This window comes from Capsicum annuum, chromosome 1 (assembly GCF_002878395.1).
Source record: "Capsicum annuum cultivar UCD-10X-F1 chromosome 1, UCD10Xv1.1, whole genome shotgun sequence".
NCBI lineage: Eukaryota > Viridiplantae > Streptophyta > Magnoliopsida > Solanales > Solanaceae > Capsicum > Capsicum annuum.
The window spans coordinates 32,983,759-33,007,389 of NC_061111.1; the positions used below are offsets into that span (position 1 = coordinate 32,983,759).

The following is a 23,631-nucleotide window of genomic DNA, read 5'->3' on the forward strand; positions in this document are numbered from 1 at the left end:
TTACTAATACACTATATTCTGCACTATTCTTATAACACTCTACCAAACGACCCCTAAGAGATGAAAGCGAGGAGAGCGAAATGATCTCGGGATTAGTGACTTGCCCATTCAGTTTTTTTGTTTTGACAAGGTAAGTGTATTTCATTCATAAACAAGGATGGGCTGGCCATATACGACGGAAAATCAAAAGGTTGAGAATCTACAGAATTTGATTCTCTATATAGTTCACCCATTCTTCAATGCAACTAGGGATTTTATGGGTGCACCAAAAGAAAACAATAGACCGAGGGCTATTCCTCACATGAGAAAAACTCGACTCTGCCCCTCAAAAGCTCTCCTATTTCTCTCATTTCAAATAACTCACATCAGCGCAAGAGGAAACAAATTCCAAGCCAAACGTCTTCTCCTTCTATTCCCCCCTTTCTAACAAAACATTAAATTTTCAGTTTTTGGCATTACCTAAGAAACTCAAAACCACCAAAGCATATCCCACCCTAATCTCATGGTAAAGACACAATGTATGACAAGATGATCCACTTCTCATTGGACGTTTCCCAAATGGGAACTATCACATAAATTCAATATGATAGACCATAACCTTGGGTTTGTGGATGGAATCCCCGGAGCAAAGCTAGAATGGAGGTTCCCACCTCTTGGATTGTACCAAATAAATGACTACTTGAACGAGGGTTTTGAGCATAAAGATTCCATCGACTTGTAAGAAGTAGGCCTAACCCTTGGTGGTGCAGTAATATATATAAGAAATTATTCCACCAAACATACTCTCCTCTAGATGCAGGAATAGTAACATGGACTAAATTTCCTGTCCAAGCCACAAAACCAACGTCAAAGAGTCATGACATTATATTGTGGTTTATTGTCCTCAATGCTACGGGCTTTGGGAATAGAATGGGATCTTTGTAAGGTTCTTGTAACAGATACCTTAGCAATTGAACCTTAAAGAAATTGTGACAATTCATGAATTGTTGGCGCTGAACTCGACAACGGTTCAATGCAAAACTTATCTTAGGCAAATCATATAGAATGGAAAGGGAAAGTTAGGAGTCATATAAAAGAGAATTTAGGATTCAACTGTTGAGAAGCATTTTGGGTTAAAATGCAAGGGGACAAAATCACAAAGCCGCAAAACCTTGAAGGTGGCCTAAAGGGTAGGACAAAAGTGAACAATAACTTGGTAGTTGCACTTGAATCGTGACATATGGTATCAGATTCGCTACCTCCATTAGTACGATGGTAAGGAAAGCCTTAACAAATATTGATTCTCTAAGGGGGCCGAGTATGACAACCCACAGAACACTGGCGATTGAACCCCAAAGGAGGTTCTTTGTAAAACTTGCTTAAGCAAATCACACATCAAAATGGAGGGGAAAACTTTTGGACATATAAAGGCGAGTTTAGAATTTAATTGTCAAGGCATCTTTTGGATTACATACAAGAAGCCAAAATTATAGCAACAACATACCCAATGAAATCCCACAAGTGGAGTGCGAGGGTGTATGCAGCCTTACCCCTACTTAGAAGAATAGAGAGGTTTCCATTTCCAATAAATCCTTGAATTTAGTAAAGAAAAAATGATCTACTAGACCTTTGTACTTTATGAGTTTGTATTCTGAACCCTTCTATTTAACTCTTTGCCATTTGAACCCCTCCATCAAAATACAACATTTTAAACCCTCTTCTCATTCAATTAATGTGCGTGTAATATAAATGAATACACGTGACATTCCATGTCAATATTTAATGACACATAAGGAATGAACTTTAAAAAAAAAAAAAGTCAAATACCCTTCCCTTTCCCCACCCCCACGTCTCTCCTCTTTCAACTTCTCCCACCTCCATTTCTTCTTTCTTCACAGGTTCTCGCTGCCCCAACCCCACTCCTCTTCCCTCGTTCTTACTCCATTGATTAACTTCGTCAACTAGTTCATTAAGGTCTCTTTAAGGTGGCTCACGTGTAGAAAAATAAATTCTTCAATTAAATTAGGGCAAAAACCCACGAAATAAAATAGAATTTATTTATCAAACTGTGAGATTCCCGGTTGAAAATTGAGCAAAACAAGGTTGTGATAATAGAATTTTGGAGTTCTCGATCAAATTGAGAGACACCTAAAAGTAGCAACAATGGTGTATTTTGTCGGTGAGTAGAGTCTAGTGGTGTCTTGATTTTAATGGAAGGAAGGTGACTGTGGTGTTCTCCTGTGACCTCTGTGACCCCAATACTGGTGGAATTTTGAACTCCACTAGTTTTTTTCTGACAGATTTAGTGTATTTCCGACCGAATTTTGATGGTCCAAATGGCTACTCACTTTCTCATCTTATTTTTAGCAAGAGCTACCATCCCACTTAAACTTTGAATGGATGGAGAAAGAAGAAAAAATGGGGATGGAGAAAAAACATTGCAGTGAACAACAATGGAAGGTGGAGGAACTATTTTTTTTAGCTTATTTGTCTTTTTTAAAAAGAAAAAAATAAAAATAAATCAGGGTTCACCCTCTGTGCATATATCACACGCACTTTGGTCAAAAATGCCAAAGGATGAGCAGTCAAAAAAAGGGTTTAAAATATTATGTTTTATTAAATTTAAGGAATTAGTTGGCAAAGTTGTTAGCAGGAGGTCCCAGAATACAAACACATACAACTACAAGGGTCCATTAAACCATTTTACCTTTAGTAAAGCATATCAAACAAATAGGAAAAGGAAATACAATATAGAATACCAGTAAAAAACAACAAATAACATGATAATCGAAGGAAAGGAAACGACATATAATAATAAACTTGAAGTTTAAGAAAGTACTAGAATAAAGAAATAATATACCACTGATAAGGAAACTAGACATCGCGCGACTACCTACTACGTTCTACCCTAATCCTCGCCCTCTAATCCTCCTATCTAGTGCCATGCATGTCATGTCCTGGCTAATCACCTCTCCTCAATATTTCTTCGACCTACCTCTACCTCAGACCCACCATAGCCAACCTCTCACATTTTCTAATTGGACATGCCCGACCATCTCAACCTCGTTTCCTTTATCTTGTCCACCACTGAAGCCACTCCCACCTTGTTTGTGTATCTTCATTCCTACTCCTATCTCGTATAGTATCCACGCATACATCTCAAGATCATCATTTCACTACTTTCATCTTCTGGACGTGTTAGTTCTTGACTGGCCAACACTCCATCGCATACAAATAGCTAGTCTAACAATCACTTTATAAAACTTACCTTTAAGACTTGGTAACACATTTTATAATACATACAACGGATGCGAGCCTCCATTTCATCCACCCCGCTACAATTTGATGTGTGATATCCTCTTCGATCTTACCATTTCCTTGGATTATAAACCCAAGATACGTAAAACTCTCTCACTTCCATATCTGCCTCATGGGTAACGTCGCTAAATTTGCACTCTAAGTACTTTGTCTTAATACTGCTCAACTTGAACCCTTGAGGCTCCCCGGAGACAATTGTGAAGCCCAAAAGCCTTGAGGTGGCCCAAAGAAATCGGCCAAAGCAGACAACACATTGATGGTTAAGATTGGGCCATGACAATAATATCAACGAAAAGGTTTTCATATACTTCGTTTCCGACTTGCTTCAGGTGTCTCCACTTGGCGGATTTATCCTCCTTTCTACTCCACAACATTTGATTTCTCCAACTTATTTTCCTATCTTTTAATTTAAAAGGTAATTTTGTCCACGTCACTAAATGTAACCTCTTCTTTACGTTAATCAACAACAATGTCAATGAAATAGTGGTAAGATGATTTCCAGGGAAAGTAGAACATATATAACAGTCCAAGTAAGATGATTTACAGGGAAAGTGGAACATATATAACAGTCCAGTAAGATGATTTACAGGGAAAGTGGAACATAAATAACAGTCCAGTAAGATGATTTACAGGGAAAGTGGAACACATATAACACTCTTGACTTACTTGAGCTGGTGTATAAGGACTTCAAGATCAAGACCAAATGTATGCAGAAAGTACCTGCCCATCCTTTAATGCTGCCTCCATTAGGAGATGATCAGCCTCTTCATTAACTTTAGAGGTGATTGTTCCAGATGAATCCAGCCACATGCGCCGATGCAGTTTTTTAACCATTTCATACTCTCCTCTAACCGCAAAAGCGCGCATCAGAGCAAGGAATAGATGAGGCTTTGGCCTCAAGCTGGAATCTTCTCCAGCTTTCTTCACTAGTTCCCCATACACAGTCAGAGCACCTATCATTTTGTGCACAAATATTCAATATGCAAAGTGACAGTGGAGGTAGAAGAAAAACCATCAACGCATTGATAGCATATTCTTGGGTATAATCAACAAGTTTTGACAGTACGGGGGTAAATATTACTCAAGTTGCACTGCAGATATACTTTCTTTCTTTTAAGCGATCAACATCTACATTGTTTCTTTTATCGAAGTAGTTCATGCAGCCAAAAATATAAGATGGATAACTATAACGAAGGATACAAAGGAGAACACAGACATTTACGAGTGAAATTCAGGATAGTAAGTATGGATAATTAAGCAATGGGATTTACAACTTGCAGCTTTAGTCATTCAAGGAGGAATTATCAGACTTATCAGCAATAACAAAACCGTATAACCTACTAGGAAGAGAATTAAACTACATGAGAGCGCACATTGATTTTTGCATTTCAGCATGAATCTCCACAAAATGGAGATTTTCAACTTCTTAGGAGATGGATATGCTGCATATTCATACTACAGAAAACACACTCCATTGAGAGGTAAGTCACCACATTGGAGTGATTTTGCGCATCTATTTGCATATCAGTCTAAACACATAAATTAATGTTGATAAAAAGTCATTAGTCTAGAGGCATAGGAATTTGGGAATATTTTCCAGATTCCTTATTTTTTTTCTTTTTTGTGCAACAACAACAACAAAAACATACCCAGTGTATTCCCACAAAGTGGGATCTAGGTAGGGTAAAATGTACGCAATCCGTACCACTACCTCAGATGAAGTAGAGAGGTTGTTTCTGATAAACCCCCGGCTCAGGATAGATAACAATATAACAAACAAAAAACATAAAAATACAGGCACAGATACAAACCGAGCACTCTTATTATAGACATCCACAAAGTAATATTATAAACTAGCTATACGAGATTCTAGACATATTCCCAACGAGAAAAAAAAAAAGGAATGTGACACATATTCCTACCAATAACAACAAACACCTAAGCAATTACTAATTCTCTCAAAATGGACAATACTCAATTCCTAAATGATGATAGATCTTAATGGATTGCATCTATTTGCAAAATGAGAGGTATTACCAGAGGTACCCATTGTCCTTGGAGTTTTTCCATTATATAAGGCACTTATGTAAACTGACATGTTCCTCTCCCTTATGAAGGCATTGATCACACTTCAGTTAATAATGTGGGACAACCCCCAGATATCAGAATGCCAACAGAATGAACTGTGGTCGAGACTCATTGACCCCTTCTTCTGTATATACTAATGGTTGATCTGTGACAACCAGGAGGCCTAGCAACAAGTACCATGCATATGTCTGATATATTGTAGTTATTACTGGATCAAAAAAATGTCTGGTATACTGTTGTGTGAGTGGTGATACTCTCCATTTCATCCCAGATCCCTATTGGGCTCATGGTTTTGTTCTTAAAAGTACAACCATGATGTGGACTGAAGCCTCCCTGCCATAAATGCTTTAAACTTCTCATAAAGTTAATCATTGCGGAAAGAATCTTGCCCAACAAAACTTACCAATGTTTTCTGCACTCTAGCTAGTTTTTAGTGCTTGTCAAAACCTTAACACAGTTACTTTTACTCTATTCTGAATGAACTAAAACTGTGAAATCTCCTACTGATCTCACCAAATAAACAGTAGATCTATCGTAGCTGTATTTCTTCAGTAGCATGTTATATGAAGTTATCATTTTTAATGGAACATTGGAGTTTGTCTAACCTTTCTTCTGAAGGTTCTTAAGATCCCATTTCTTGTTTCCTGATCTCCCAGTCAGTTAAAAGTTTTTTAGTTAATTTAAAAATCTTTTTTCTTAAACTGAAAGCTCATTATTTGACTAGATAACTTTTCAATACTAATGCACAGATCTGAAATCTAAAACTAAACCTCTCAGGGTTTGAATTTAGAAATTCTAAAACTTAAATGTGGTCTGATTTACTTCTTCGGAGGTAGCGGTATGGACTGCGTACATCTTACCCTCCCCAAACCCCATGATGTGGGAATACACTGGGTTTGTTGTTGTTGTTGTAAATGTGGTCTGATTGTCGGAAAATCAAATAGGAAAAAATCATGATGAAAAATTTCTTTTTTCAAGCACTGATGTTTTTTGTGAAACCACTTTCTAAGGACTTAAAACGTAGACCAGGGAAGCACTGATGGACTCCTAACAGATTGCTGAATATGTTTGGCCAGTAAGACAGTGACAGGAGGAGGTAAATTGATAAAAGTCAACAAGGAAAGCTACTCTTCTTTTTTTTATCAGTTGTACCTTTACATTTTTTGTGTATTTATTTTGCACTTGTCCTCTCTACCCCACAAAGGTCCCGGGTAAGGTCTGCGTACACCTCACCTTCCCTAAAACCCACTCGTGTAATATAGTGGGAATGTTGTTATTTTTGACTTGTCATAGGGACAAATGTATATTTGATGGCCATTTAAGAGGTAATCATTGTATCCTATTTTAGTACACCTACCGAAAGGTCAAAAAAATATCTCTTCTACCACGAACTTCCCAAAAAGTTCTTGAAAGTTTCCCAATACTAAAACTTGAACAGCATATCCAATTTTTCATAATGTTATCTTTTGGGAGTACGTTGTCACTTGTTATCTAGATAGAAAATTTACCTGAAGACAATGCCTTTTATAGAGCCTATTTGGATTGGCTTATTTTAAGTGCTTCTAAACACTTTTGTGGTGTTGAGGTAAAATAAATAAGTGCTCTTAAACAAACCAAGAAGTCATAAGTTAGAATTCCTTAACTTATGGCTTATTAAGCCAAAAGCTATAAGCCTATCCAAACAGGCCCATAGTGTACCATTTTTTTTTCACATCCTCACTTCACTATTGTTACTTGCTAATCATTGCATTTTATTATTTCCATTTCTACTATTTACCTACAGGTGATAGGATGGGCACCTCAGTTGGCAATTTTATCGCACAAAGCAGTGGGAGGCTTTGTGTCACATTGTGGGTGGGAATTCGAGTTTGGAAAGCATTTATTTTGGAGTGCCAATGGCTACTTGGCCAATGTACGCAGAGCAGCAAGCGAATGCATTTCAATTGGTTAAGGATTTGGCAATGGCACGCGAGATTAAAATGGATTACAGAAAGGATCCGAAAGTGACGATGGATCAAGAATTTATAGTGAAAGCAGAGGAGGTTGAGAAAGCAATAAGGGAACTTATGTACCCGGAAAATAAAATCCGAATAAAGTAAAAGAGATGAAGGAGAAGAGCAGAGTAGCAACCATAGAAGGTGGCTCTTCTTACACTTCTATTGGAGGTTTTATCCAGAGTATCATGGAGAATGCTCGATGATTAGCTGTTTGTTCAAGCTAAAAGCATTGGATATATGACAGCATAATAATACAATTTATGTGTACTTTGTAATTTGATTGATATAGTTGGTCATGCACCCTTGTTTCTAAGTTATTAGTAAAGGTTGCCTATGCTAAGCACGACCCAAAGTTGTGTATTATTAGAAAAAATTAAGGTAACGATACGATCATACTGTTACATAAAACGAGACTTTTCGTCATTAACATAACAATGAATTTAATAATATGATACATTAAAATTTAAGTAACAACGATAACAAATATTGTATTCAAAATAATTTTACAATACAATGAGGGGAAAAGTATCCAAATAAGTCGTCAGTTGGCACCCACAAATGCCATTGTTAACCATATCCACCACCAACCATATAGTTTTTAAAATTTAAAATATTTGTTGATATAGCGTTAGTTATTGTTTATTTGAATTTTATGTTTGTTATTTTTGAATAAAGACAAGTTTTATACATCAGATGTTGAAAAACATAAACAATCTTAATTATTTAGCATATCTCAATGCAACGTCTTAATCTTAAAATACATCGTAATATTCAGGTTCATACATCTTAATCTTAGTAAAACAAATGAGGCCTTAGTCCAGAACCTCATGATCTGCACCTAATATACATCCCACGGTGTACTATCTTTGCTGCTGAAGCAACCCCGATGGCCTTGGTTTTTAGCTTACTTTAGGCCATAAGTAAAGCTTGAGAATTATATTAGGACCAGAGGACATTGGAAATCCACAAACCATCACAATTATAATTGCACCATCACTTAGTTAAGGAGAAGATTATCTATAAATGCTTGTTTTATGTCTTTTTCTTTAAAAATTTCCTACTTAACTTGAAGAATTTAGTACGTTTCTCTTGTTTTTATTCTGTACATGATCTCTATAAAAACTACTATGCCTCAATCCCAACAAAGTTGTGCTGGGGTATATGGAATTTCTTTAACCATTCCACCTAATTCATGTCCATATCATTGCATGCTACTCTGGTAAAATAAATTTCAGGCAAATTAGGGAATTTCTAAGAAGGATGTTCACTAAATCTCACACTTATCCCTACATTGGCATGCAGTCCCCAGTAAGTTTATATGTCACTTTCATTTCAAAATAAAAAGGTTTATATGTTGCTTCTAAATCTATAAATTTTGTTTCAAAAAGACATACCAATTAACATGTAAAGTTGATTACCAAACTGATCAGTTTGGTCTTTGTGATCTGAATCAGCTAATCAAATTCCGAATGGAGGAGGAACTCAATAAAACTGATATACTTTCACATGGATAGAAACAACATTCACATGACATACACAGTAAATTTCTCGTGGAAGCAATTTGTCTTAACTCCATGCCTTTAAGACATGTAAATTTCTCGTGGAAGCAATTTGTCTTAACTCCATGCCTTTAAGACCCTTTTCTGTAGATGCTAAGATTCAATATGTGCGATTTTGCGTTAAATGTTACTTCAGTTTCACCAGTGATAGCCACCACATGCTTATTGTCATTTGGAATTGACATGAGATATTAAATATACATTCACAACCCTGAGTTGTAGAAGTTTTAGTAATATCTGCATAAAGCATACCTTTTATTGTCCCACAATTCAAGAAGGCATCAATGGTTGCAGTGTAAGCAACTCGATCAATATGCAAGTTGCTGGATGATTTCATTTCCATGACAATGTTTTGAACTGAAAGAATATCCTGTGCATGACCAAAACCCTACAAAAGGGAGCAGAAATTCTAAACACTAACAAGAAATGACAGCAAAAAAACTAATTCATCAATATTAAATGTAAGATTATACAGGTTTCTGGAAAAGCTTCAGTTGCATCTTTTACCTTAAAACTTATATGGTGAAAGAATTACTATACTGTGAATTTAATGGAAAAGCAGTATAGCAGAAGATATATAACTTCGTTAGAGTAAAAGGGAATTAATATCAATAGCACAACATCTCAGACTCTCAACCATTTTTCACTTTATCCAACATCTATTTATCTCATTTCCATAGTAGGAACTCCAAAAGAATGATATTTAACTGTATATAAAAGGCATCAAGCACACGCACCTTTAGCAACGTAGTGTAGGTAACTACATCCGGAAAAATGTTATCACCATCAACAGTTTGTGCTCTATCCTGCATCAGCCAAATATACACTTCTTCAAATAACAATAATGAGTGCAATATCATTAACAAATTATGAGGCTCCAAACTGGCCTTTCGAGTTCAGAGATAAACCTTCATGCCCTCAAAGAACTGCATTGCAGCATCCACCTTTCCAGCTTCCACACATGCTAGGATTAGTGTATTATATGTGAGCTTGTCTAGGTTCAATCCATGTCTTATTATTTCATCATGCAAACTTAATGCTGCCTCAGGAAAACCGGTGCTTATGTACCCCTGAAATTTTTGAAAATGGCTCTGAGAAAGAATTCGATGTATGAAATTTTTAGAAAGAATGATAAATTCAGAAATCCAACAAATCCAGAAGTTAAACTAGTGGGTAAAGCAGCAGACCTTCATCAATAAGTTGTAGACCAAGACGAGTGGATATCCGCCCTCGTGAAGTACAAAACCATATCGTGCAAGAAGACCATTGGCGCGGCGTAGATCCCCTGCACTAGAAAAGCAGAAGTAAAGGAGGTATATTAAGTAAGCCAAGACACTAATCTTGACACAAGCAACTATATCAGATAATAAAGCACCAACTGACATTTGTTTTTTTTTTATCAAGTAAAAATTTCATTAACAATAACAAGGTCATCTTGGCCGTATACAAAGGGTATACCAGAAAAGGAAAAACCTACAAAATATGGTTCGCTCAAAAGACACCCAATCCTCTATACAAACAGGAACTACATGGGTGCACCAAAAGAAAACAAGGGATCTGAGACTACTTCACAGATGAGCAAAGATCATCTCCACCCCTTCAAAAGCTCTCCACCTGGCATTTGTGTGGAGACATTCAAGAAAAAAGAAGGGAAATAAAATGACAAGTTAGTAGAGAAAGTAAAGAACAATGAAAAAGAGTCTCTCCTCTTGTTTTATTTTCTTCCACAAACTCATAGTCATCTAATTCTGGAAAAGGCCCCACGTGATACATGATGCTACACCGAGGCTAGTGGCAGAATATCTCAAATTGTTGCATAAAAGGTCTTGTATCTATATTAAATGGTTATGCTTAGATGCAATACTGTATTGTATGTATTCATGTATCTTACCAGATAAATTAACTAATGTATATTTATTTTTTATTTTTTTGGAGAAGGTAACATTTGTATATATTGACTAAAATCAGTACTTAGGTGGTACTGAAAACCATATTTACAACTTAGCAAAGAGAACATGATAATTGAATCTAAACTTAGCAAGAACCTAGGATCTCTATAATTGATACAGTGTCCTCTAGGTATATCTGTTTGCACCAGAAACAATAAAAATTGATACAGTTAAGTTTGATCTTCTGTAGATCACAGCTTTTGCTCTCAAAACATCTAGCATTCCTCTCTTTCCAAATTGTCCACCAGATACAGGCAGGGATAATCCTCCCACTGTCTCGGTCTGCAGCTCTCACAACTACCTCTTCCCAACTATAGAGAAGTTCAGTGATTTTGTTAGGCATTGCCCACTCAAAACCCTGAAAGACTCATAAAGATCCTCCAAAGTTGAGTTGTAATCCTGCAATGAGAAAACAGATTGGCTAACTTTCTCAATCTCTTCTCCACATAAGTAGCACCTAGAACACATAGAGAATTTCCTCTTATTGAGATTTTCTTGTGTTAGTACTGCTTCTCTTGCCAGTAGCCAAGTGAAGCATGCCACCATGAAAGGGATTTTTGGTTTCCAAATTGTTTTCATGACCATTGTGGTAACTGTTGTCCCTCTTAGATCACTTGTATACTGAGTTCACCTTAAACATGCATTTGCTATCTTTCTTCCACCATAATCTATCAACCTCATCATGTGTTCCTTTGAACACATCCAATGTTTTGAAGAATTCTATCACAGTTTCAACTTCCCAATCATTTAGATTTCTTCTAAACTGAATGTTCCAACCTTGTTGTGTCCCAACTGTCAGCTAGGCTCATTTGTTTCTGAACTGTCAACCCATATAACTCGGGAAACGGATTCTTTAAACTAGAGGGACCCAACCATTTGTCCTCCCAAAAGGAAGGTTTAATTCCATTACCTACCCTGACAGTTGTGTTATTTCTCAGAAAAGGCAAAAAAACTCTAATAGACCTCCATAAACTTAAACCATAGGGTGTAAAACCCTCTTTAGTCGCCCACTTGTTCTCCTCTCCATATGTAGCTTTGATAACTTCACTTCAGTACGCTTGGGGCTCTTGTGAATATCTCCATAACCATTTCAGTGTGAGTAGTGCCTTGCTTTGTAGTTTTAGATTCCTTACTCCTAAACCTCCTTGCCTTTTTCCCCAAAGAACCTTGTTCCATTTGACCAAGTGCTGAACAGTAGAGTCATTTTCCTCAATCCCTTTCCACAGAAAATCTCTCCCGATTTTGTCTAATCTTTGTATCACTCCATCGAAAATGCGAAATATAAACATCATGTATGTTGGGAGAACATCTAAAACAGAATTAATGAGTGACTCTGCCTCCTACGGAGATATACTAAGATTTCTATCTAGTTAGCTTTTTCTCACACTTTCCAATCACCGAGTTTCAAACGCTCATGGCCTTTGACTTAGCACCTAAAGCCATCCCCAAGTACATAGTAGGCAGGGTGCCTACTTCCCCTCCCATAATCCAAGACAATTCCACCATATTAGGCACATCATTAATAAGGAACAACTTGTTTCTCCTCCGGTTGATATGAAATCCAGAAACATCTTCAAAGCACTAGATTGATCTCAAAATCAGTAGTTGCCCTTCATCAGCATCACAAAAAATAAAGGTATCATCGGCATATTGGAGGTGAGTGACTTCCGTGTTGGTATTGTGGCTTGAGATTTCGCTTGTGGCTACCCCAAAACCTCTGAGATGATCACTATTTCTAGCCGCCTTTATCATGTTATTTAGGCCCTCCATGACAATGATAAAGAGGAAAGGAGATACAGGATCCCCTTGTCTCAAACCCCTTTAAAGGGCAACCCGATGAACTAAAGCTCCCGTTATGCGCAGGGTCCGAGGAAGGGCCCCACCGCAAGGGTGTATTACGCAGCCTTACCTTGCATTTCTGCTAGAGGCTGTTTCTAAGCCCCTTTGAGTAGGAAAAAACCTTCAGGTGATCCGTTGATAAAGACTGAAAATCTTACAATGGAGATGCAATATCTTATCCAAAGAATCCACTTTCTTCCAAAACCCATACATGAGAGCATTTTCAACAAAAAGTTCCAATTTACATGATCATATGCCTTCTCAATATCGAGTTTGCACAGAATTCCTGTCTTTCCCAGAATAATTCTAGAGTCAACTACCTTATTTGCAATTAAGATGGCAACCGTTATCTGTCTGTTTTAATGAACGACATTTGTTGATGATCTAACAGCTTATCCACAATTCTCGTCAATCTTCTGTCAACACCTTGGAAAGCAATTTGCAAACACTGCCTATAAGACTGACAGGTCTAAAATCTCTCAGTTCCTTAGCTCCAGTCTTCTTTGAAATCAAGGCAATGTATGTGCCATTGAAACTCCTCTCAAAGATACCATGCGCATGGAAATTCTTATAGGTTTCCATGATATCTTTTTTAACTACATCCCAACATTTGATGTAGAACCCCACTGTAAAGCCATTTGGACCAGGAACTTTGTCCATGGCACACAACTTCAAACATGTGAACACTACTTGTTCCTCAAATTCCTCTTCTAGAACTTCTATTCCATCTTCAGTAATCATGGGGAAATTGATCAGGCTGCTTGAAGGCCTCCACCCTGGTTTATCAGAATACAAGTTCTGATAGACCCCAATAATTTCTCCTCTGATCTCTCTGGATCCATCACTGGTGCATCTTGAATCATCAATTGGTCTATATTGTTGCTTCGTTTGTGTGCATTGGCTATTTTATGAAAATAGCTAGTGTTTCTATCCCCCTCTTTCAACCAAAGTGCCCTTGATCTTTGTCTCCATGCTATCTCTTCAATTTTAAGGTGCTCTTCATAATCAATTAGAAGAGATACCTTCAGAGCTAACTTCTTCTGTTAAGGTTCTATTCACTATTACTTCATCCAGAATGGCTAACTGGCTCAATATTTGAACTTTTTGCATTCCTAGATTATCAAAACTAGTGTTGCTCCACTCTCTCAGTTTGTCTTTTAAAGCCTTTAATTTACATTGCAGGATGTAATCAGGCTTTCAGGCAAAAACAAAAGACTCACATCATCCTCTGACTCTTTCCACAAAACCCTCTGTATTCAACCACCAGTTACCAAACTTGAAATAGGATTTATTGTGATCCCCATACTCGACATTGTAGAGCAATGGGGTTGTGATCTGAGCACAACCTCTGCAACACCACCTGTTTAATTGTGCTAAAACTGTCATCCCATTCCTTAGAAATTAAAATTCTATCAATTCTAGAAGCAGCATTGTTTTTGTCTCCTATGAACCAAGTGAAAACCCCTCCTCCTAATTGTAAATCCAGCAGATCCATGTCTTCAATAAAATCTCATTTCATTTCCTCAATTTCTTCTTATCTCTCACATGGTATAAGAGCTAAGATGAAAAATAGATCTTAATATTGTAGTACAATGACCAGCAATATTTGGAAATGGAAATTATAATTGTCGCAGAATTTTCTGGTGATAGTCAAATTTGTTTTTCATTGTTTACACGATGTTGTGCAGAAACCAACACAAGTACAAGGAGTAAAACTATTGTGGGAGCATAAACCTAGAAGCCACATTCTAATCAAAGTCTCATGTGCACCCTCAAGGTCGCCCAAACAGGATGAGGCTGAATGACAAGCCCACACATGCCGACATGTGTGACATTCTTTTGCCCACCTTCCACTTCCAATGACCTTTTAGCTCCTTGGAAATCGAAGCATCATTCAAACTTTACTTAAGCTCTGGGCCATTATTATCACTAGAACCCTAGTTCAAGTGATTCCAAAGTCCATTTCCTGTGAGAATTTTTGTTTTTTCAGTGTTGGCCACATTATCATCATAGTTTTTGGTGCCTTGCGAGTCGATTCAAATAGGCGACTCTACTCAACTATTTTTCAGAATATCTGGTGAGAGACCAGTGAGTTTGATGATTCAGAAAGTATTCCGGTAAGATCCCTAGATTTCTCACCTTCCAACAATTTTATTCCATGTTTCAGACACCCTAACCTATGATCTTATCTAGCAAGTTTCAGGATCTTCAGCAAATTACTGCTGAGTTTCCAACAAAATGTCACATCCCACTCAGTTCTCGACAACCTTTTTTGGCAAGATCTTTGAGAATTTTCCCAAGTTCTATTTGGTCCCAGTTTGGTCTGTAATCAGGTCTTCCTATAGTCTCTGTTTCTTTTGTCAATACAGGAATTGAGCTATCATCATTGCAATCATTATGAAATGAACAACAGGGCAAATGGGGGATAATATGGTAACTTTCAACTCTTGGAGAGCATATGTTACTACCTGCAAAAAATCAAATTGGGAGGACCGGAAACAAATTCCGTCCATCAACTTTGGGGTAATAAATGGGTAGGATTTGAGGAACTAATAGCAGAGTAGGAGTAGAGGTACAATCACACTTTTGGACAATAGAGATCGGAAATTTAAGAAGGTTCATAAAGGGAGTTCTCTTTATCCTTCAAGTTGAAACACACAATGACCAGCTTTGGGAGGGTTTTGTCTGGAGAGCTTATGCCCCAAATAATGAACAGAAGAGGATGGACCTATGGAATGAGCTAGCAGTTATAAAGGAACTGCAGGGGGGGTCCATGGGTAGTTTGTAGAACATTAACAGACACATCAATGAAAAGATTTTATTGCCAGATTCAATAATTACAAAAGGGGTTCACCAAGTTAATACAAGAGGTGGAACTTGTGGATCCCCCTCTCTATGGGGATAATTCAAAAGGATGAAGGAGAACAACTGAAATATTGCATCTAGGATCAGTAGGCTCTTTTATAGTTGTACTCACCAGAGTGGGATGACGACTTCAACTTCATCCGAGGTCTGCCCACTATTACTGCAATTTGGACAACAGGAAAGAGGTAGCTTGGATTGGCCAAAACAATTTAAAGATCACTTATCATGCTCTGTACTCAATATGTCTCCGAGGTAATCCCAGCATCAATCAAATGTGGAATAAGTGAGATTCAAATTTCAGGAGAGCACTTAATGACTGGGAAATTGAGAATGTTGCTGCAATGTTAGAGTTGCTGGAATCTTTCAGTGGTATATCTGAGAGATCAGAGAGTCTCAGATGGAAATGAAATAGCACAGGCATTTTTCAGTCAAATCTGCATATTGGCACATGAACCAGAGAGGCCCAATTAAGCAAACTGGACTTGGAAGAAATTTTGGAGCACAACAATCCCTAGAAAAGTATCATGTTTTGTCTTGCTTGTGATTAAGAAAGCTTGTTTAACACAATAAAAGCTAGAAAGAAGAGATCTTCAGATTTGTTCAAGATGCCTATTATGTGGACAGGATTGAAAACAATGAACATTGCTAGACAAATATAAATTTAAGAGACATGTTCTTTTGAATTTTGGGTGTTAAATGGGTTAAGTCTGGCTCAAAATTGAAACTTCTAAGTAGCTGGGAGTGCGGGTGGGTGGGTGGGTGGGTGGGTGGGGGAGGTGGTGAAGACTGGTGCCAGGTCATCATGGTGGGTATTTTGAAAAGAGAAGAATTCAAGACAGTTCATCCAGTTCAAGACCCTAGATAGGAAGGTCTGGAGGACGCGAATTACGACAGAGGACTAGGGCCAGTTTGGGTCGCTAGTGTAGGGAATTACTTGGTGGGGGTTTTATTCCTGTTATGATTCCGTGTTCTGTGTTCCATGTTTCATTACGAATCTGTGTGCTTTCCTCTGCTCTCCTCTGTTTTATATTACTTATGGGTGCCGTATTTATATTATGTAATCTGCTTCTGTGCTTTACTATGTGTTTGTGTGGTATCTCGTGCCTCGAGCCGGGGATCTATCGGAAACAGCCTTTCTACTTCTTCAGAGGTAGAGGTATGGACTGCGTACATCTTACCCCCCCAGACCCCACTAGGTGGGAATACACTGGATTTGTTATTGTTGTTGTCTAAGTCTGCTCTTTTTTTGGCGTAAGCAGAATATGTGGGGGGATATAGGAGACATAGCAGATTTAAATCCTAAGTGATCAACTTTTGAATAGGGGTCCCTGATTTTTGTTTGTAAGTATGATTTTGTAAAGTTCTTAACTTAGCAGGTGCTAAGTTATGGTTTAATACAATTGGTTACCTTTGACTCAAAGAAAAAAAAAGAAAGTTAACACCTATTAGGATCTTTTAATTCCATTATGTTCTATCTTTAGCTAAGTTTGCACTGATAGCAAGCATTTGTAGGTCTTTTGAGATCACTTCCTTCCATGTGATTTTAGGTCTATCCCGTCTCCTTTTAACACCTTCACTTACCACAGTTTTACACCTACAGACCGGTGCATCTTTAGGTTGCTACGGAATTCACATGTTCACCTACTTACGAGAACTTCAATCCCAATGTCATTGGGACTTGGTAGCTTTGGTTCGGAAAATCTAACAATCAATTAGATAGAGAAAAAAAGTGTTGGTTCGGAAACATATGATATGGTAATAAAAAACCTCTACAATTTTTATAGCTCAGCTGCTGTGGGATTAACCATCCTGCTTTAAGTAGTGCATATCCAATAGCGATAATGGGTTAGTCCTACAGCCTCCAAATTTTGCACCAGCAATACAATCTTGGAGAACAATAAAAGCATGTAATGAAATTCTATTTACTTGTAGAAAAAACTAACCTGCTTCAATTAGAGAATTCAGCAGACCGCTGACAAGGGGTGGCGAAAGTTTTGGACTTCCAACAGCAGTTCCTTGTTCAACAGCCTCAAGTAATTGAAATGCTTGATCAATTCTTCGGGCAGCACCCAAACCCTTCGCGGAAAAATATTAAACATGCTTAGATATGTTAAATACTTCAATTTCCACTATTCCAGACTATAACCTACTCAAAGGGCATAGTCTTTCATGTAATTATTGGGAAATCGCAGTGGTCCAAATACCTTTAGAAGTGTAGCATAAGTGATATTATCAACACCACAACCCTCTGGGCCTGACATTTCATCGAAGACCCTTAAGGCCGATTCTATATCAGCACAATGAACACAAGCCTGCATCACTGCATTCATCACAATGGTGTTCAACTGCCCATATCTTTTCTTCGCAATCTCAACTTCCACAAAAATCTAGAGATCAATGAGCAATCTGAGAGTTAAAACAAGTAGTAAGAAAATCAAATATTTCAAAATTAACAGTTCAGTTTAGTTTTATACTAAAGCATTGTTTTACATCCTCTTGATGACTTGTCAGTACGAAAAGGCGCTTCCACCACAAGGAGACAGTAATTATGCTTCATAAAAGAAATTCAAACATTCAAGCTACAAAAAAAAAGTTATACAGTAATTCATAGCCAAGATTATGATTCGGATAGATTTAAGTCCAAGTGCCCATAAAGTGTTAGTCTAGTTATTAAAAATATGAGGTAAAGATGCTAAGATCGGCAACATTTTAAAAGACAACAACAACAAACCCAGCATATTCCCACACAGTGGGGTCTGGGGAGGATAAGATGTACGCAGTCCATACCACTACCTCCGAAGAAGTAGCAAGGCTGTTTCCGATAGACCTCCGGCTCAAGACAATGAGTAATAAACAAATTCATAATAAAAACATGAAACAAGATGGAACAACAGAAACAAGACACCCATAAAGTAATACCCTACGCTAACGAACCAAAGGCAACCCCCACCCCGACGCTCCCCTAATTACTAACTACGCCCCTCCCACATGCACTAGCCTTCTATCCTAATTCGCGTCCTCCAAACCTTCCTATCTAGGGTCATGTCCTCAATAAGTGTAACTGTTCCATATCACGTCTAATCACCTCTCTCCAATATTTCTTCGGCCTACCCCAACCTCGCCTGAAACCATCCAAAGCTAACCCTCACATCTACGAACTGGGGCATCCGTGCCCCTCCTCATCACATGCCCGAACCATCCGTGCCCCTACTCATCACATGCCCGAACCATCTCAACCGAATTTCCCTCATCTTATCCTCCACCGAAGCCACACCAACCTTCTCACGGACAATCTCGTTCCTAACCCTATCACCCCTAGTAAGACCACACATCCAACGCAACATCCGCATTTCCGCCACCTTCAGTTTTTGAATATGGGAGTTCTTGACTAGCCAATACTCCGCTCCATACAGCATGACCGGACGGACTGCCACTCTGTAGAATTTGCCTTTAAGTTTGGGCGGCACCTTCTTATCACACAATACTCCCGAGGCGAGCCTCCACTTCATCCATCCTGCCCCAATACGATGGGAGATATCCTCATCAATCCCACCATTCCCCTGAATCATCGACCCGAGATACTTAAAACTATCCCTCTTACACGCAACTTGGGAACCCAACCTTACTACCACCTCGTCCTCCTGTCTCAAGTCATTAAACTTGCATTCCATATACTCAGTCTTGCTCCTACTCAGCCTAAACCCTTTAGACTCAAGGGTTTGTCTCCAAACCTCCAATTGATCATTCACACCTCCTTGCGTCTCATCAATCAATACTACATCATCTGCAAAAAGCATACACCAAGGCACCTCTCCTTGAATACACCGCATCAACACATCCATCACCAATGCAAATAGAAACGGGCTAAGAGTCGATCCTTGATGCAACCTTGTCAAGACAGGGAAATGCTCTGAATCTCCTCCCGCCGTCCTCATGAGTCTTTGCTCCGTCATACATGTCCTTAATCGATCTGATGTACGCCACAGGAACCCCACTCGCCTCCGAGCATCTCCAAAGAACCTCCCTAGGGACTTTGTCGTATGCCTTCTCCAAGTCGATAAACACCATGTGAAGGTCCTTCTTCTTTTCCCTAAACTGCTCCACCAGTCTCCGCACTAGGTGAATTGCCTCCATCGTAAAGCGCCCGAACATAAATCCAAACTGATTCTCCGAAATAGACAATATTCTCCTCAACCTCCGCTCGACCACTCTCTCCCAAATCTTCATAGTGTGACTCAACAACTTAATACCCCTATAGTTGTTGCAACTCTGGATGTCACCCTTGTTCTTATATAAAGGGATCATAGTACTCCATCTCCAAGCCTCAGGCATTTTCGCAGTCTTAAAGATGTCATTAAACAACTCAGTCAACCACCTTAAACCAGCCTTGCCAGTACACTTCCAAAAATCCACAGGAATCTCGTCAGGCCCCGTCGCCCTACCCCTTCGCATCTTGCAAATAGCCTTCCGGACCTCTTCCACTTTAAAACGCCTACAATAGCTGAAATCACAACACCCCTCAGAGTGTTCCAGCTCCCCTAACACAATGTCCCTATCCCCCTCATCATTCAAGAGTCTATGAAAATACAACTGTCATCTTCTCTTAATAAGCACGTCCTCCACCAGCACACTACCATCCTCCATTTTAATACACTTCACTTGATCAAGGTCACAACCCTTCCTCTCCCTAACCTTAACAAGCCTATATCAACATTTTAAAAGACAAACCTTACAAAATTAAAACCTTTGATAGATCTTCATTCACGTCTATGTAATGGACATCTATCTGGAAAATCTTTAAAAGAGATAATACATCAAAACCCCCCCGAACTTGTCCCGAAAACTTACTTTAGCACTTAAACTTATCCTTCATTTATTTACCCCCTTAATATCTTTAAAGTGAATTAATTTAAACCCTAATAATAACATGGCATTTAAAAAAAAACGCATTTTTTAATTTTTTAAAAAAAATAATCCCACTTTTATATAATAATATATATTCAAATCACACCCTTTCTTCTCCTATATATTCAAATTACACCCTTTCTTAGCCTATATATCCAAATCACATCCTTTCTTCTCCAATGCCACACACCCTTCACCCCTCACCCCTCACCCCTCACCCCTCACCCCCACACCCCCGCACCCCTTTCTTTTATTCTTACCCAGCTTACCCAATCCCCTTTCTCCTTCTTCAAACCCACCATCTCCATTATTCCAATTGGCTACTCAAAAATGGATTTAAATATTTCTTCTTTCATCAACCATGAAAAAGAAACCCCAAATAATAAAACTGAAAGAAAAAGAGTTAATTAACCCCTTTGTGTTAATAAAATGAGCATAAATGTTGTAAGGGGAAAATGAAATTAAAGATGATAGTAGTTTTATAGAAGGGGAATTAGTAATTGAACCGAGTTGCTCCAACTGTTTATTGAGCAATGCTTTTTTTTTGCTTTTTGGATCCCATGATGTAAATCTTTTCTTCTTTCTTTCCTTTTCAGTTTGGGGATTCGATTTTATTTTTTTTTGCCTTTTTTTCTTCTTCTTCACACTATATTGCTGGAGTTTTTAATGACTTTTTAAAGAAAGGTGCCGACTTCTTCACACTATAATGGATTCTGGGGTGGGGTGCGGGCTACCAGAAGCGGGGGGGGGGGCTTGAAGAAGAAAGGAATTAGTGGGGGGAGGGGGAGGGGAGGGTTTTTTCTTTTTTTCTTTTAATATAGTATAATAAATAAATTAGTGGGATCACTTTTTTAAAAATAAATTTTGACGTGGTGCTGATGTAGCGCAAGTGTAATACACTCTCCGTAGTGAGAGTGGTGTTGTATTTTTAAGGTGGTATATTATCACTTCAAAAAGATTTAGGGGGTAAATAATTATCCGTAAAGTTTAAGTGCTAAAGTAAGTTGTCAGGATAAGTTCGGGGGTTTTGATGTATTATCTCTCTTTAAAATGACGTGGGAAGTCTTACACATCACTGTCCAAATTATCAGCTGAGTGGCACTCGAGAATCTGTCACCTTGAGGATTGAAATTTTTGTACTAGTAGAAGATAAATTAGGATTATGTGCTATAAAAATTGGAGAATTAATGGTCATTAGCTACTGTTTACATGCCGTTAACTGCTTGTCTAAGTTTCTATATCAGGGGAGAACTGCACCATAACAATGATAAGTCTTATCAATGCTAGCCTTTAAGAAGTGCTTCTACAGTGAAAGCATTTCTTCTTAGTACTTGGACTAGCCTTATATTCGCTCTTTGAAAGAAGCACATGTTTTGACCATAACTCATACGTTCTGTTTCAGTTCAATAATCTAAATTAATAATCAGGTATGCCTAGACATTTCAGTTAATTTTGTACATTATTTGAAATTCATATGCAGTCTTCATAATTTTTCACTTTTTTCCCCTAGTTTAAATATTCTCTGTTTAGCTTCCTACATATCATTCTTGTTACTAAAAGTTAAAGGCATTTTTTTAATTAAAGCGGTAAGAGTAGAAACTGAGGAAAAGTAACCCTGTGTAATACTCCCTCCATTTCATTTTACTTGGTCATGTGCCTAATAGATGTTTTATTTTACTTATCCATTTTAACAAATCAAGAGAGTTTTATTACTTCTTTCTCATACTAACCTTGATATTAAATAACTACATAAAGCATTAATAGTCATATTTAGAGTACAAAAACATCATTGATAAGGTTATTTTAGCACTTCATCTGTTCCTAAATACTCGCCACATTTTTTATCTACACGCCCCTTAAGGAAAGCATTAACTAGAAACTAATTTGACTAAATTGGCTTTATTTATTAATCATCTATATTTAATACTTCTCTTTTGTTCACTATATTAATATCTCTCCATGCTTATAACTAAAGATAAAAATAGAAACAAACAACTAATTATATTTTGAATTTTTAAAATGACAACTATTTAGGAGCGGAGGTAGTAAAATATAAATCTAATCAAAGCTTTCTTAAGCAGTGTGTCGTGTGAATGGGGCCAAGTAATATGAAACTAAAGGAGTAATTCGAGAGAGACACCTGGTGGAGTTGCCTTCTGCGAGTAAGATCAACAATGCGAGAAGTAAGCGGTTTCAAATTAGGTTCAGAACGTAACCGTCTTTTGAATCTGCCCAAATAATACCTTCTCGACACCGGCAACGAAGACGACGATGCCTGTCTATGAAAAGTATTTTGATTCCGTTGCTGCTGACAGAATTTTCTCGAAGGAAATAGTACAGCCATATTGGCATGAATATGAGCAGGTAAGGCTTGAAATTGATGCATTTTAGCATGAATTTGTTTCATAGAAAGACTAACATGTGATTACTGGCTGCAATTCTGGGGGAAATTGGAGTGTAAGAATGGGGAGAGTGAAGGTGTTTAGAAGGAATTGGGCATTAATGGATAATGTGGAAGACACAAAGACAATTGGCGGGTAAATGGACGATTCCCAATATTTTATACTCATCTACATATCCATTACTTTTTCTTGTCTCTTCTTTGTTTTTTTTGTTTTCCTTTTTTTTTTTTTTTGGCTTATTCGTTTTAAAGTTTCTCCATTTTATAGTGCTTATTAGTATGTTAATTTAATTCATATATTTTTATCTAAATTTATAATCTATATCTATATTTATAACTCCTAAAATTTATTATAAAAGATATTAAAAGAATTAATATATGAAAAGAAATTCTTTATAGACTTGAGATGAAAAACAAATTGTCCCTGGTCACTTGAAATTTTGTAAGTGCAACAATTCTTTTCAATTCGTTTTATATTATCGTTATAATTTTTAAAATAAAGTATGCAGTGTATTAGTATTAATTGAAACACGATACTAATTTAATTTGGTCTAGACAATTATTGAAGAATGATTCACTGGAGCAAAGACAAACTCAACGTCTCTTTATATTGAGGTGTTATTCTCTAACTTTTTTCCTTACCTAATATTATTCTCTTTTTTCATATTATAGTGTTCTCTTTTTACGGATGATGTAGTGTTGATTGATGAAATGCGGGAGGAGGAGGTGAA

At 37.6% G+C, this 23,631-nt stretch overlaps 1 protein-coding gene across 2 annotated transcripts in view; it reads right to left on the bottom strand.

Moving 5' to 3' along the window:
- The window catches only part of LOC107842561 (pentatricopeptide repeat-containing protein At5g10690), a 42,949-nt gene extending 19,905 nt beyond the window's left edge, over positions 1 to 23,044 (bottom strand). The window contains exons 1-8 of one of the 2 annotated variants that reach the window (XM_016686470.2): positions 22,640 to 23,044; positions 17,799 to 17,981; positions 17,538 to 17,670; positions 10,129 to 10,226; positions 9,850 to 10,011; positions 9,679 to 9,747; positions 9,194 to 9,329; positions 4,018 to 4,250 (exon numbers count right to left, since the gene is read on the bottom strand). In XM_016686470.2, the coding sequence (XP_016541956.1) occupies positions 4,018 to 4,250; positions 9,194 to 9,329; positions 9,679 to 9,747; positions 9,850 to 10,011; positions 10,129 to 10,226; positions 17,538 to 17,670; positions 17,799 to 17,981; positions 22,640 to 22,906 (1,281 nt within the window). In that variant the 5' untranslated portion in view covers positions 22,907 to 23,044. Of the gene's footprint in view, positions 1 to 4,017; positions 4,251 to 9,193; positions 9,330 to 9,678; positions 9,748 to 9,849; positions 10,012 to 10,128; positions 10,227 to 17,537; positions 17,671 to 17,798; positions 18,001 to 22,639 lie in introns of both variants that reach the window. The other variant, XM_016686471.2, reaches the window with a different exon arrangement.
- Between the last annotated feature and the right edge of the window lie 587 nt (positions 23,045 to 23,631).